Genomic DNA, 13,374 nt, shown 5'->3' with positions numbered 1-13,374 from the left:
GAGCCACAGATAAAGCATTGGCAGAGACTATTTTCTCTGTTGCTACACAGCTTTATCAACCATGTCCTGACCTGAACAGACCCCATGCAGGAAGAGGCTCTTATACATAACCATCATAATCATCCTCATAACAGATACACTCATAACAGATGACAAACATAACCCTCATCGTCCTCATAACGGATGACACACACAGATGTGTGCTTCCTCTCCAATATACAGCCATTGCACACATACATATGATTCTCACATGCACAAAGCACTTCTAATAATAGTACAGGGTCTGTGTGGGCCTAGTTAGTATTCAAGCACACAATCATTGGGGTAAGTTGATGGGTGGAGGGGGGCTGGGTCAGTGATGAATATATGTATAGATGGATTAGCTGAGGATGTGTACACTTCAAATGGAGCTGAAGTCCGTGAGTTGTTGTGATTCTGGATGGCCGGATAGCTACCAACAATGACAAGAAACTGCCTTGTGGGGAATCGTAAGTGACTCGTTTCAGCTAGTTCTGAGGTGTTTTGACTGATTTCACGTCAATGGCTAAAATTTGCTAGCTAGCTAACCAACAACTGTAACGATGTATTTGAGAGATAACAAGTGCTCATTGCGCAAATGTATTTATGTATTCAATAAACATTGGAGACGGAATATAGTTTACATGTTGTCAACAATTTTTGGGGGGTTTTGTTATTTTACTAGGCAAGTCAGTTAAGAACAAATTCTTATTTACAATGACAGCCTAGGAACAGTGGGTTAACAGCCTTGTTCAGGGGCAGAACGACAGATTTTTACCTTGTCAGCTGGGGGATTCGATCTCACAACCTTTCGGTTACTGGCCCAACACTAACCACTACCAACACACCTGCCGCCCCGCTCTAAGTCAACCCAGTCTGTTTTGCCCCATAGTTGCGCATGCATCGGTTTTGTTGCTAAACAACCAACCCAACTATATGACTGGGAACATACTTTCACAGAGGTAGGAAACATGCACCCCAATTCAAATCAGATTTGGAGGAAAGACAGATCTTACTTCACATTATTTGTCAGCAGACATATAATTAAGTGGCACTGCTAGCAAGTGGAAATAGAAGCAGGTGTAAGAAAAATAAGTGATTTGTAAGTTTGAGATCCAGGCTTCAGCCCTGAATGACTATTAAAAACAGGCTGAGATCAGGTGTAGAATCTAAGTAAAATATGCGCAGTTTGATTGATGGTATAATGTGTTCCGACCAGACGATGGTCCATATGTAAATTAGTCGTGCTCCCATAATTATTTTTAGAAGCATCAATCCATGTACAGTAGAAATGGTGGCAAAATGCTCTCAAGTTTATTAGATTGATGTGATTGGACTAGTCTCTACCCCCTCATTGTAGTATTCATGGAAGGGCTGTTTGCTAGCTCACCTCCTCCCTCCATGCCCTGAGCGGCTGTGTTAACAGTATGAGACAGGGAGCACACGATCCTCAGCTCTGGGAAGAGGGGTACACCACGGGGGCCCTCAAATTCAGGCGCGGGGCGGGCCAGGTGGGGGCCGACCCCAGACAGGGAGATCTGAGGGGCATCGGGCTGAAGGACCACCAGGTAGCCCTCCAACTGCCTGAGCGTAAGACAACTCTCCTCATTGAAACACCTAGAGGGAAGAGAGGAGAGAGAGAGAGAGAGAGAGAGAGAGAAGGAACGGGGGGGGGGGGGAATAAGGTACCAGTTATTTCTCTATAAGTAAACAGTTTTACGACTTGACGATTAGCCAAATCAGGTGTGTTAATGTTAGTCTAGGACAAAAGCCTGCACACCCTGTGGATTTCCAGAACCAGGATTGAAAAACCCTGGACTATATGATATTGCATGCATTGTCTGATACTAATTAGTAGCGGATACTAATTGTGCCACTTTTCAGAAGCACTTTGAAAAGGTATTATTATTTGCCGATTCAGTACTTGATTTATGATTCAAGTGGTGCTTTCAGTTGTTTAGTGTGTGAGTGTTGGAACTGCAGTAATACTATCTCTCTCTCTTTCAGTGAGCAGCTGCTATATCTGACTCTCCACAAGGGCCTGCTGTCAGCCATCTGGAGGAACTGCTGACCTCAAATCAGTCTTATCTTTAACCACTATTAAAAAACATCCCCTCCTACTACTAACTGATAATCAGACTGAAGAACACACTAGAAATGCCACTAACCTCCTGACCTGGAATCAGACTAATCTTAAAAACACAAGCAAAAAAAAATCCACAAACTCATGAAAACAGATCTCGAAACAAGCGTAAAAACACCACATCACTGTTGTACCTTAAATCTGACTAATCTTAAAAACACAACATTAAGCACAGCCATTTATATAGCTCTATCATACAGGGTTAGATAATGAGGACTTCCTGTTGTTGCATCACTTCCTGTGATGGGTCAGATACAAAATAACATTGATAGATAGAACCAACATTGATAGATAGAACCAACACTTCACAAAGTGCATAAATATTTAAAATCAACAAAGTGGATAAAAAAGGACCCGTGTAGGCCAATGTGGTGCATTAATCCAAAAATAGAAAATAAAATGTCTGGTTATCCATGAACTTAATACAACTTGCGATACACTGTGGCATTTAAAAAAAATGACTGTTTCAAGATTATATGCTTCAACCGTGCTTCCTCTTACCCAAGGCTAGATTACCTAGTTGAGCAAAAGACCGTGACTCATATCATCTGCAAATCAAGCTCCACTCCTTGCACAGGGATGATATCATTCAACATAACAGCGTATCCTTGTGCTCTGGTACACTTGCAGAGTAAAAGTTTCAAGTTTCACATGCACAAGCGGAGTGAAATGCCTTTCTTGCTAACTCAAAACCAACAATGCAAAAATAACAATGTATTACTAGAAAAAAACACACAAGAAATAAGAATAAGAAATATGAAATACACAATAAAGTAAGTACTGTAAGTAAGTATACTATATACAGGAAATATTTAAAAAGTCATATCCAATACCATATTTACACATGCAGGGACACTGGAGTGATGGAGGTAGATATGTATAGGGGTAAGGTGACTAGACAACAGAATATAAGATAAACAGAGTAGCAGCAGCTTGTATGTGAGTGGGTGTGTAGAGTCAGCATAAATGTACGTGCATATTATGTGTCAGTGAGCAAAGGATGAAGTGATTGTTTGTGTGTGTTGGAGTGACAGTGTGTGTGTGTGTGTGTGTGTGTGTGTGTGTGTGTGTGTGTGTGTGTGTGTGTGTGTGTGTGTGTGTGTGTGTAGGGCCCTGTGAGTGTGCATGGAGACTATGGGGGGTAAAGGGTCAATCAAAAAGGTGTCTACACGTTCTACCCCCAAGTTGTATAAGAACCTTTGAATAAATGAATGAACAAATTATTTCATTCCTCATTAGCCTGGGTACCTGACAACCTTCAATGATGTTATGCTGTTAAACAATGGATAGACAATGAAAAATATCCAAAATGAGACAGAAACAAACTGGCACCCACACTACATCAACATGGCTGAAATAGTCTGTCACAGAGAGGATAGGTTGTGGTGAATTAATGGCTTTAGAGATATGATACAAGTAATTGCGAACCAGAACACAAGTCAAAGATAAGATAACCCCAGGTTCTAATGGCAGTTTGGGACGACGTCGTTCCTTTAACATCATGCTCTTTCATTCCATAGCATTGCTTATCAACTACTCTAGCCATGTCCACGTTTATTGAGATCAACGTCCAATGAACAACTCCCTTCCACTGAGCAGTCCTGGACACCTGCGTCCACAGCTCCGGAACACTGCTGCATTCTTTGTGACATTACGTTTGACCTTCTTTGGCCTCTTTTCACCTGCATTTCTAGTTTGTGTGCACTAGCACTGTCAGTGTGTGTGCCTGTTTGTGTTTAAGTGTCACGTTTTAAAGTCATGTGCACAAGTACAGCCTTTCTYGCAAGCTCTCAACCCAACAATGCAGTCATCAATATCAATGTAGTACTAAACATAACATAAGGTAGAGCAAAAACACACATGATAAATAAAAAGAAGAAGAACACGAGAAAGTACGTCAACTATATACATGGTCAGTTCCAGTACCATATTTACAATGTGCAGGGATACTGTAGTGATAGAGGTAGATATGCATAGGGGTAAGGTGACTAGGCATCAGGATATATGGTAAACAGAGTAGTAGCAGAGTATATGATGATTGTATGTGAGCGTGTAGTCAGTATACATGTGTGTGCATGTTATGTGTGTGAGCAAATGAAGTTAGTGNTAGCCAAGTGAGACAGTGATCTATAGGACTCCTCTTCAGCAGGGCGAGGCTACCTTCATGCCTGAGCCCAAGGTCTCCAGGTCCCCAAAGTCCAGCCCCTCCCTGCAGGCGTACAGACACTCCACCACACTGTGGGGCTCCACACTCCCTGGACGCACCGTCACCCCTGTGGAGCTGTCTCTTATACACATCTAGATGTGTATAAGAGACAGGTGTGTGTGTGTGTGTGTGTGTAGAGTCTTGTGAGTGTCCAGAGAGAACGTGCAAAAAAAAAGGCTCTACTCAAGATAGTCTCTGTTGCCATTTTGTTAGCTATTGGCTTGGCGATAGAAGCTGTTCAGGAGTCTGTTAGTGTCAGACTTGATGCACCTGTACCGTTGACGTGCGGAAGCAGAGAGAACAGTCTATGGCTTGGGTGGCATGAGCCTTTAACAATTTTCTCAGCCTTCTTTTCACACTGCCTGATATAGAGGTCCTGGATGGCAAGGTGCTCAGCGCCAGTGATATACTGGGATTTGAGGGCCCATTCCAAACCTTTTCAACCTCCTGAGGTGGAAGAGGCGCTGTCGCACCTTCTACACAAATGTGTCCGGATCATTTTAAGTCCTTAGTGATTTGGACACAGAGGAATTTGATGCTCTTGACCTGCTCCACTGAAGCTCTGTCGATGTGGATGGGTCCACAATCAGCTCCTTGATCTTACTGATGTTGAGGGAGAGGTTGTTGTCCTGCCACCACACTGCTAGGTCACTGACCTACTCCCTGTAGGCTTTCTCATCGTCTCCGGTGATCAGGCCTACCACCGTTGTGTTGTTAGCAAACTTGATAATGGTGTTTGAGTTGTGCGTGGCCATGCAGTCATGGGGGAAAAGGGATTACAGGAGGGGACTAAGCACACACCCCTGAGGGGCCCCCGTGTTGAGGGTCAGTGTGGCAGAGGTGATGTTACCTACCCTCACCACCTGGGGTCGGCCCGTCAGGAAGTCCAGGATCCAGTTGCAGAGGGAGGTGTTCAGTCCCAGGGTCCAAAGCTTGGTTTCGAGCTTGGTGGGGAAAATGGTGTTGAACGCTGAGCTGTAGTCAATGAGCAGCATTCTCACATAGCTGTTCCTCTTAGGTGGGCGAGGGCAGTGTGGAATGCAATTGAGATTGCGTCGTCTATGGATCTGTTGGGGCGGAATGCAAATTGGAGTGTCTGGGATGATGGAGTTCATGTGTGCCATAACCACCCTTTCAAAGCCCTTCACGATGTGGTAGACATTGTGGCAGGAACCTCAGAGTTATTGGGAACAGGAACGATGGTGGTCATCTTAAAACATGTGGGGATTACAGACTAGGACAAGGAGAGGCTGAAAATGACCGTGAATATGCCTGCCATTTGTTCTGCGCATGCTCTGAGAACACGTTCTGGAACTGGCCGGCCCCGCGGCCTTACGAGTGTTGACCTGATTAAAGACCTTACTCACGTCGGCCTCGGAGAGTGAGATCACTTAGTCCTCTGTGTGTTTGTGTGTGTGTGTGTGTGTGTGTGTGTGTGTGTGTGTGCACGTTCATGCAAGCGTGTACCTGAGGGAGGTGGTCAGTTTGAGTGGCCTGACTCCAGGGGTGGCGAAGCGGAGAGAGTTCCTGTAGGTGACCTGCTGCACGGCCCTGTTGAAGCTCTCAATGTCATCACCCTCCAGAACCAGCACAGACTGACTGGGGTTCACATGCACCTAAAAGGTCAAAGGTCAAGAGTTCACGCTCCGAGGTTGCACACCCCTCATAGTCACACACACAGTTCATTCCGGCTATGTATTCTCTTTATATATTTCATCAGTACCACCGTTTTGGGACTTCAGTTTTGATTGACTGTAAAAAAAAATTACATCAGGGGGAAAATAACACAATCTCAGTAGGACATATACTGTAGCAGTGGTTAAAAAAAAAACGTTTGGTTGCCATGACCTAGATGAAGAAAAAAACTATTCTGAGTGTCAAAGCCCACTCTTAAGCCTTAGCCAAGTGAGACAGTGATCTATAGGACTCCTCTTCAGCAGGGCGAGGCTACCTTCATGCCTGAGCCCAAGGTCTCCAGGTCCCCAAAGTCCAGCCCCTCCCTGCAGGCGTACAGACACTCCACCACACTGTGGGGCTCCACACTCCCTGGACGCACCGTCACCCCTGACAACAGTCCACGGTAACCACCCACATACTTCCCTAAAGAACCAGAAACAAAATGAACACAGTCAACACACGCAAAAAGATGAACACCCACACACAGGCTTACACAGACATATATGCGCGTGAACGAACACACRCACACAAATACACACACACAATTAAGTCACCTGTGTCTTTCCCCTCAGGGATGGTGTTGTTAAGGATGTTCTTCTGTTTATCTTCTGTCTCTGTGGGGAGAAAAGAAGAAAGGTTAAAGGCCCCATGCAGTCAGGTTTGGAACTCTGTTATTGGTCTATTAACCAATTTACAGCATGGTGATGTCACCATGGAAAGCCGAAACTCCCGCCCATGCAAACCTTCTGATTAGAAGGTCCTGTGTAGATTGTATTTTCAACCAGCAACTATCAGGAAATAACACTGATAAAAAGTTTCATCAGCTGTTGTAAAATATTATTTATACAAGAGGTGGGTCTAATCCTGATTGGTTAAAACCGCATTCCAGCTGGTGTCTATTCCAAAATTTACCAGCGGCTAAATCTAAGATGTTAAAATGCCTATTTACTCTGTTCCTTCTGACTGCACAATCCACTGTCTCATCAGCCCAGTCAAGCAATTTATAAACTTGATCTCCACTATAAAAAGCATTTAGACATGATCTAACATTTCTTTTAGGATAACATTTCGTTTTCAACAGCGGAGACTTGTGTAAACCTTGCTGTCTGTCTCTCCGACATTTGTAACATTGTTTCAATATTCAAAATCGATCCCAAGCTGTCCCAGAGTAATGAACATGTCGGGAGTCGAGATGAGACGTACAGGCAAGCTTTTCTCAGCCGGTCGAAATCATGAATCAGCTGGCATCATTTTTATGGATATATACAAAGAAATGTAAATTGAAAAAAAGTCCAACGAAACAAAGTGCAGCTAGTTTGCGGTCTTTCCAGCTTCAGTTTAAAGTGATTGTGTTAGCTGTGTTGTTAGCTAGCTCCTCTGAACAAGTGTCCTGACGAGAGAGGTTTGACGTGACTGTAAGTTAGCCGTAGTTGGCTAGCTAGCAAGCAAAGATAAGAACGTTGCCAGCCAGTATGGCAATAGAACATTTAGAACAAACGTCCATGGATACAGAACAAAAAGACTGAACGACTGGGTCGCGTCTCCAGCAACCGAACCGATAGAACGAACGACCAATCGGCTTGGGTAGCAACCCTAGATTTGTGTCGGGACTATATATTGTGGAAGGATGAAATAGTATATATAAATTCACCAAAATAACATTTTTTATAAAAATATGTCAATCATTATTTGAATATGTTGGTAACCTGTTGTATAAAAGTGATAATGCCCTCGAAGCCGGTGTTTGGAAGATATATAACAATATATCCAATATATCCTCCAAACACTGGCTTCTCAGGCATTATCACTTAAATAAAAGACAGAAAAACTGAATTTTGACTGCACTGGGCCTTTAAAGACAGAGAAGGGGTAGAGGATAACAGAGAGAAGTGAGAAAGACAGAGAGAAGTGAGAAAGACAGGTGTGAGAGGAGAAATAAATGGTTAGTAAAAGCAAGAGGCGGAGTGGAAAAAGTGAAAGGAGTGAAAAAAACGGAATAAGAAGGAAAATAAACGTGTAAATCTGACAAAGGTGTGTCATACCCTCATAATCTCCCAGCAGCTGGTAACCACACAGGCAGTAGCCATGAATGTGTGTGTGAGTGTATTTCCAGCGCTAATTGGTGTGTCCCATTTTAGCGATTAGCGCTGGTGTAACTGGCAGGCTAACCGTCTGGCCTGCCTGTTGTTTTGTTAGCCTAAATAATTGATAAGTCAGTGATATTAATAGAGTATGGAGAGGCAGTCAGAGCATTTCACACAAATATATTTAGGTGAATGAGGAGGGAAATGCCATGCTTTTCGGTGTCAGATGGYGTGTGTTGTATGTATGTGTGTGTATGTACAGTGCCTTGCAAAAGTATTCAAACCCCTTGGATTTCTTCACATTTTATTGTACTACAAAGTGGGATTAAAATAAATTGTCATTTTTTCGTCAACAATCTACACAAAATATTCAAATGCGAAAGTGGAAGGGGAAAAAAGTATTTAAAAAAAACAAAAAAACATGTATAACTAAAATATAGTTGTTGCATAAGTATTCAGCCCCTGAGCCTAATTAGTTAAGGAGTACATTTGGCTTAACAAATCACGTAATAAGTTACATGGAATGTGAAATAATAGGATTTGACATGATTTTAGAATGACTAACCCTTCCTCTATCCCTCAAACATCCCTCGGCCAAGTATTGAATTTCAAGCACAGATTCAACTACAAAGACCAGGGAGCATTTGAAAGCCTCATAAAGAAGGGAAGTGATTGTTAGATGGGTAACAATAACAAATCAGACATCGAATATCTCTTTAAGCATGGTMAAGTTAATAATTACGCTGTGGTTTATACCCTGAGTATACCAGACATTAGGAACTCATGGTGCTGAATACTTACGCAACAACTATATTTTAGAATTTTGACATGGACTGTTGACATGGTAATTAAATACATTTGAATTCCACTTTGTAACCCAATAAAATTTGAAGTAATCCAAGGGGTCTGAATACTTTTGCAAGGCACTGTATATATGTGTGTGTGTGTGCGTTGCTTTCATTGGTGTGCTGGAACATGTGAACTGTTTCATTTGCAGAAGAACGTGAACTGGGACAACAGCCAAATCTATTTTGGAGGCAGGCGTTGCTCTTTTGTAATCTTGTAACCTATTCAAGAAATGTATTGCCAAAGCAATATATTCCATTGTCTATTGTGGGACATTATTGTGATCTTTTCCTTGCCATGTTCTCATCAACTACCACTCATTAGCAACACTTGTCATTACATTGCCATCATTCCAGGGTATCTATATGTGTATGTAATTAAAAGTGACATTTCTAATTCATTCTTGTTAACTAGCTATATAGATATAGAATATATATATAGAATAATATGTTATTAGTTATCCAACTGGTAGTTACTCGAGTATAGGACCTCTGTAATGTAAAGTGTGGCCCACTTAGGCATCCTTCATTTGCTGACAGGTGTTCTATGCATTGTAAGGTTTAACCGTTCTAGGTAGCGTAAGGTTTAACCACAGAGTTTCTAAACCCAGAGGCGCAACATGTTCCAGTAATTCCTGTGAAACAGGTCAAACAGACCAGGCCGGCGTTTGGGAAGTCAATGAGAGAAGTAAAAAAATTCTTCCTTAGTTGTTTATTTTCTCGAAATCTAAAGGCACAACCTAGACTCGAGCCAATGTCTTAAGTAGTTGAACATTATTACTCCAACCTCGTGAAAGTGACAAACTGACACGCTTGCATTTCTGTGAAAAACAACTTTATATCGAAGGAGTGCCTTTAATTTGCGCAGTTCACCACCAGACGACTGTTAGACACGATAACGTGAGCTTAGCTTGCCGACATCGCCGACAAGTGTGATAGGCTAAAATCACCAATCTTCATACTGTACTGTCTTTGGTTTAACCAATCGTTACCCCAGCAGGCGCCAATGACCAGTCGCTGTCGTGGGGCAGGGTTGGGTATGGCTCCGTTGTCGTGGATGAGGGCGGGGTCGAAGGTGACTCCGTCCACGTACAGTGTCACAGAGGGGAACTGGACACTGAGGGACAGGTGATGCCACTCGCTGTCACACACCTAGCGAGGAAAGAAGGACATGAAGACACAATAGGTCAGAGGTCAAGAAACAGCTGAACACTTGGGTTGTGTACAGCAGACACAAAACAGGAGAACTAAAAAAATTATCTACTAGATGTGCTACATGAACTTATCCCATATAATATCAAAATGTTTCTAAATGTTTTATCCCTTTTGTTTCTACTGAACACCACCCATGACACCAGACTGAGCACTGTAACAGATATTGTTGCAGAAGAGAGACAGAGGGATATGCCAAATCTTATCTGCATCAGCTTGGCCCCTATAATCCTACCCAGTTTAAGCTGTCTACGACCAGTAACCCCAGCCAAAACCACTTAGTCCCCCCTCCAACCAAAACCACACAACCCCACCATCCCCTTATCCCCTCTGCCCCTGCCCCTGCCTCTCATCCAAATCCTATTCTTCCCAATCCCCTTGCTCTTTGTCCATTCCCATATTTACAAATTCCCCCAAGGGAAATATCCTAGCCTAGCAAGTAGAGCATTGCGACAGTAACCAAAAGGTTGCATGTTTGAATCCACAAGCCGGCAAGGTGAAAAMACCTGCTGTTCTGCCCTTAAGCAAGACACTTAACCCCCACAACAACTGCTCCCTGGGTGCCGATGATGTCGATTAAGGTAGTTCCCCGCACCTCTCTGATTCAGATGGGTTGGGTTAAACGCAGAAGACACATTTCGGTTGAATGCATTCAGTTGTGTAACTGACTAGGTCTTCCCTTTCCCTTGTAGCTAGCGAGTCTGCCTTGAGATCAGGAACCCTGGGTTGTAACCCTACTTAATGCAGTTGTCTTAAAAATAAATAAATACAATTGCAACTGGCATTAAGTGAGCGTTGGCCTTTTTGTATGGCTCTTTCACTCATAGCTCTCCTTCTAGCAACTGTTAATTGAAGAAAATCTGTTCCAGCCTCATCCAGCAGCATTCCCATAGCACCTGCTCCAGTTTCCAGAGGAATTTCACAGGCCGCGCAGCGGAGACGTCGGGCCAGTAGAAAAGAGATAGACGGCAGCCGTGAACGGAGAGAGAGTAGTGGGAGAAGGAGTCGTCTGAGGAACAGGGAGAGGAGACTGGCAGTCAGTAGACAGAAAACAGCATTTGAGACAAAACTTGCAGACGGAATATGAGACACAGGCAGTGCATCTCACAACAAAAGGCTGTTCATATTTCCTCGCCATAGTCTTCATAGAATTAGACTGAAGCAGAGCCATAAAGATACAGTATACATAGCGGTGGGAAGTAGGGGTGCTGAGGGTACTGTATCACCCTCTGCAAAATCAGAAGAAAAAAAATATATACAGTACCAGTCAAAAGTTTGGACACCTACTCATTCCAGAGTTTTTCTTTATTTTGACTATTTTCTACATTGTAGAATAATAATGAAGACATCAAAACTATGAAATAACACATATGGAATCATGTAGTAACCAAAAAAGTGTTAAACATATCAAAATATATTTTATATTTGAGATTCTTCAAAGTAGCCACCCTTTGCCTTGATGACAGCATTGCACACTCTTTGCATTCTCTCAACCAGTGTCATGAGGTAGTCACCTGCAATGCCTTTCAATTAACAGGTGTGCCTTGTTAAAAGTTAATTTCCTTCTTAATGCTTTTGAGCCAATCAGTTGTGTTGTGACAAGGTAGGGGTGGTATACAGAAGATAGCCAAATTTGGTAAAAGACCTAGTGTATATTATGGCAAGAACAGCTTAAATAAGCAAACAGAAACAAAACACACCTCCAGGCTGTGTAAGGGCTATTTGACCAAGAAGGAGAGTGATGGAGTGCTGCATCAGATGACCTGGCCTCCACAAGCACCTGACCTCAACCCAATTGAGATGGTTTGGGATGAGTTGGACTGCAGAGAAGGAAAAGCAGCCAACAAGTGCTCAGCATATGTGGGAACTCCTTCAAGACTATTGGAAAATCATTCCTCATGAAGCTGGTTGAGAGAATGCCAAGAGTGTGCAAAGCTGTCATCAAGGCTGTAACATCTGTTTCACCTGTCTTTGTGCTTGTCTCCACACCCCTCCAGGTGTCRCCCATCTTCCTCATTATCCCCAGTGTATTTATAGCTGTGCTCTCTGTCTATTGCCAGTTCGTTTTGCTTCGTCAAGCCTACCAGCGTTTTCCCCATGCTCCTGTCTTTCTCTAGTTCCTGTTCTGTAGTTTTCCCGGTTTTGACCATTCTGCCTGCCCTGACCCTGAGCCTGCCTGCCGTTCTGTACCAATTGGACTCTGGATTACTGACCTTGACCTGCCGTTTGTCAACCCCCTTTTTTGTAAAACTTTTGTTACTTCGAAACTGTCTGCATCTGGGTCTTCTCCTGAGCCTTGACAGTACAAACTGGCCATGATGGACCCAGCAGACTCAGACCAGCTCTGCAACACCGTCTGTTCCCAAGGAGCCACCATAGGTTGGCACAAGGAGTTCCAGACCTTGGGGCGGCAGGTGGTTAGAGCGTTGGACTTGTTACCGATAGGTTGCCAGATCGTAATCCCCGAGCTGACAAGGTAAAAAATGTGTTTTTCTGCCCCTGAACAAGGCAGTTAACCAAATGTTCCTAGGCCGTCATTGAAAATAAGAATTTGTTCTTAATTGACTTGCCTAGTTAAATAAAGGTAAAATAAAATAAAAATTGGTCGAACACTATGACCGCTTGTTGAACACATTGCTGGAGCAATTCTGCAGGTTGTCTGTCAGGCAGCCTACCACGACTGTAACCTCCCAGCCCCTCAGTAACTCGGCTGTTAGCAGCGTGGCCACCCCGGTTTCCCAAGAACCCCGCTTACCTCCCCTGGAACGCTTCGCTGGAGAGTCTGGAACTTGTTGGGCGTTTCACGCAAAGTGTTCTCTCATCATCGAGCTGCAGCCCTCCTCTTTCCCCTCGAACCGCTCGAAGATCGCGTACCTCATCACGCTGATGTCCGGGAGGGTTCTCGCCTGGGCTACGGCCGTGTGGGAACAACAGTATGCTTCAGTCTGGAGGAATTTGTGGCGGAGGGAAGGTTTTCGATTCTCTGGGAGAGGCTGCCCGGAAGTTACTCCAGCTTTGGCAAGACTCCCGCAATGTGGTAGACTATGCAGTGGATTTCTGCACGTTGGCAACTGAGAGTGCTTGGAACCCGTAATCGCTGAGCGGCTATGGGTACGTAGGAAGGAGAGGGGGTCCAATCGACCTCGCCTCCGAGGCATCCCCAACGTCTCCATGGCCGAGAGGACTCGA

General features: G+C 43.8%; 1 protein-coding gene across 2 annotated transcripts in view; it reads right to left on the bottom strand.

Annotated features, from left to right (window-relative positions):
* Positions 1–1,346: 1,346 nt before the first annotated feature.
* Positions 1,347–13,374, bottom strand: part of LOC111959193 (calsyntenin-3) — a 28,173-nt gene continuing 16,145 nt past the window's right edge. For both annotated transcript variants that reach the window (XM_023980680.2, XM_023980681.2), the window contains exons 9-14: positions 11,082–11,194; positions 9,966–10,125; positions 6,599–6,658; positions 6,319–6,467; positions 5,835–5,983; positions 1,347–1,635 (exon numbers count right to left, since the gene is read on the bottom strand). In XM_023980680.2, the coding sequence (XP_023836448.2) occupies positions 1,362–1,635; positions 5,835–5,983; positions 6,319–6,467; positions 6,599–6,658; positions 9,966–10,125; positions 11,082–11,194 (905 nt within the window). In that variant the 3' untranslated portion in view covers positions 1,347–1,361. The remainder of the gene's footprint in view (positions 1,636–5,834; positions 5,984–6,318; positions 6,468–6,598; positions 6,659–9,965; positions 10,126–11,081; positions 11,195–13,374) is intronic.

This window comes from Salvelinus sp. IW2-2015, linkage group LG35, assembly GCF_002910315.2.
Source record: "Salvelinus sp. IW2-2015 linkage group LG35, ASM291031v2, whole genome shotgun sequence".
NCBI classification, from domain to species: Eukaryota; Metazoa; Chordata; class Actinopteri; order Salmoniformes; family Salmonidae; genus Salvelinus; species Salvelinus sp. IW2-2015.
This window is presented reverse-complemented; position numbering and strand designations above follow the sequence as displayed.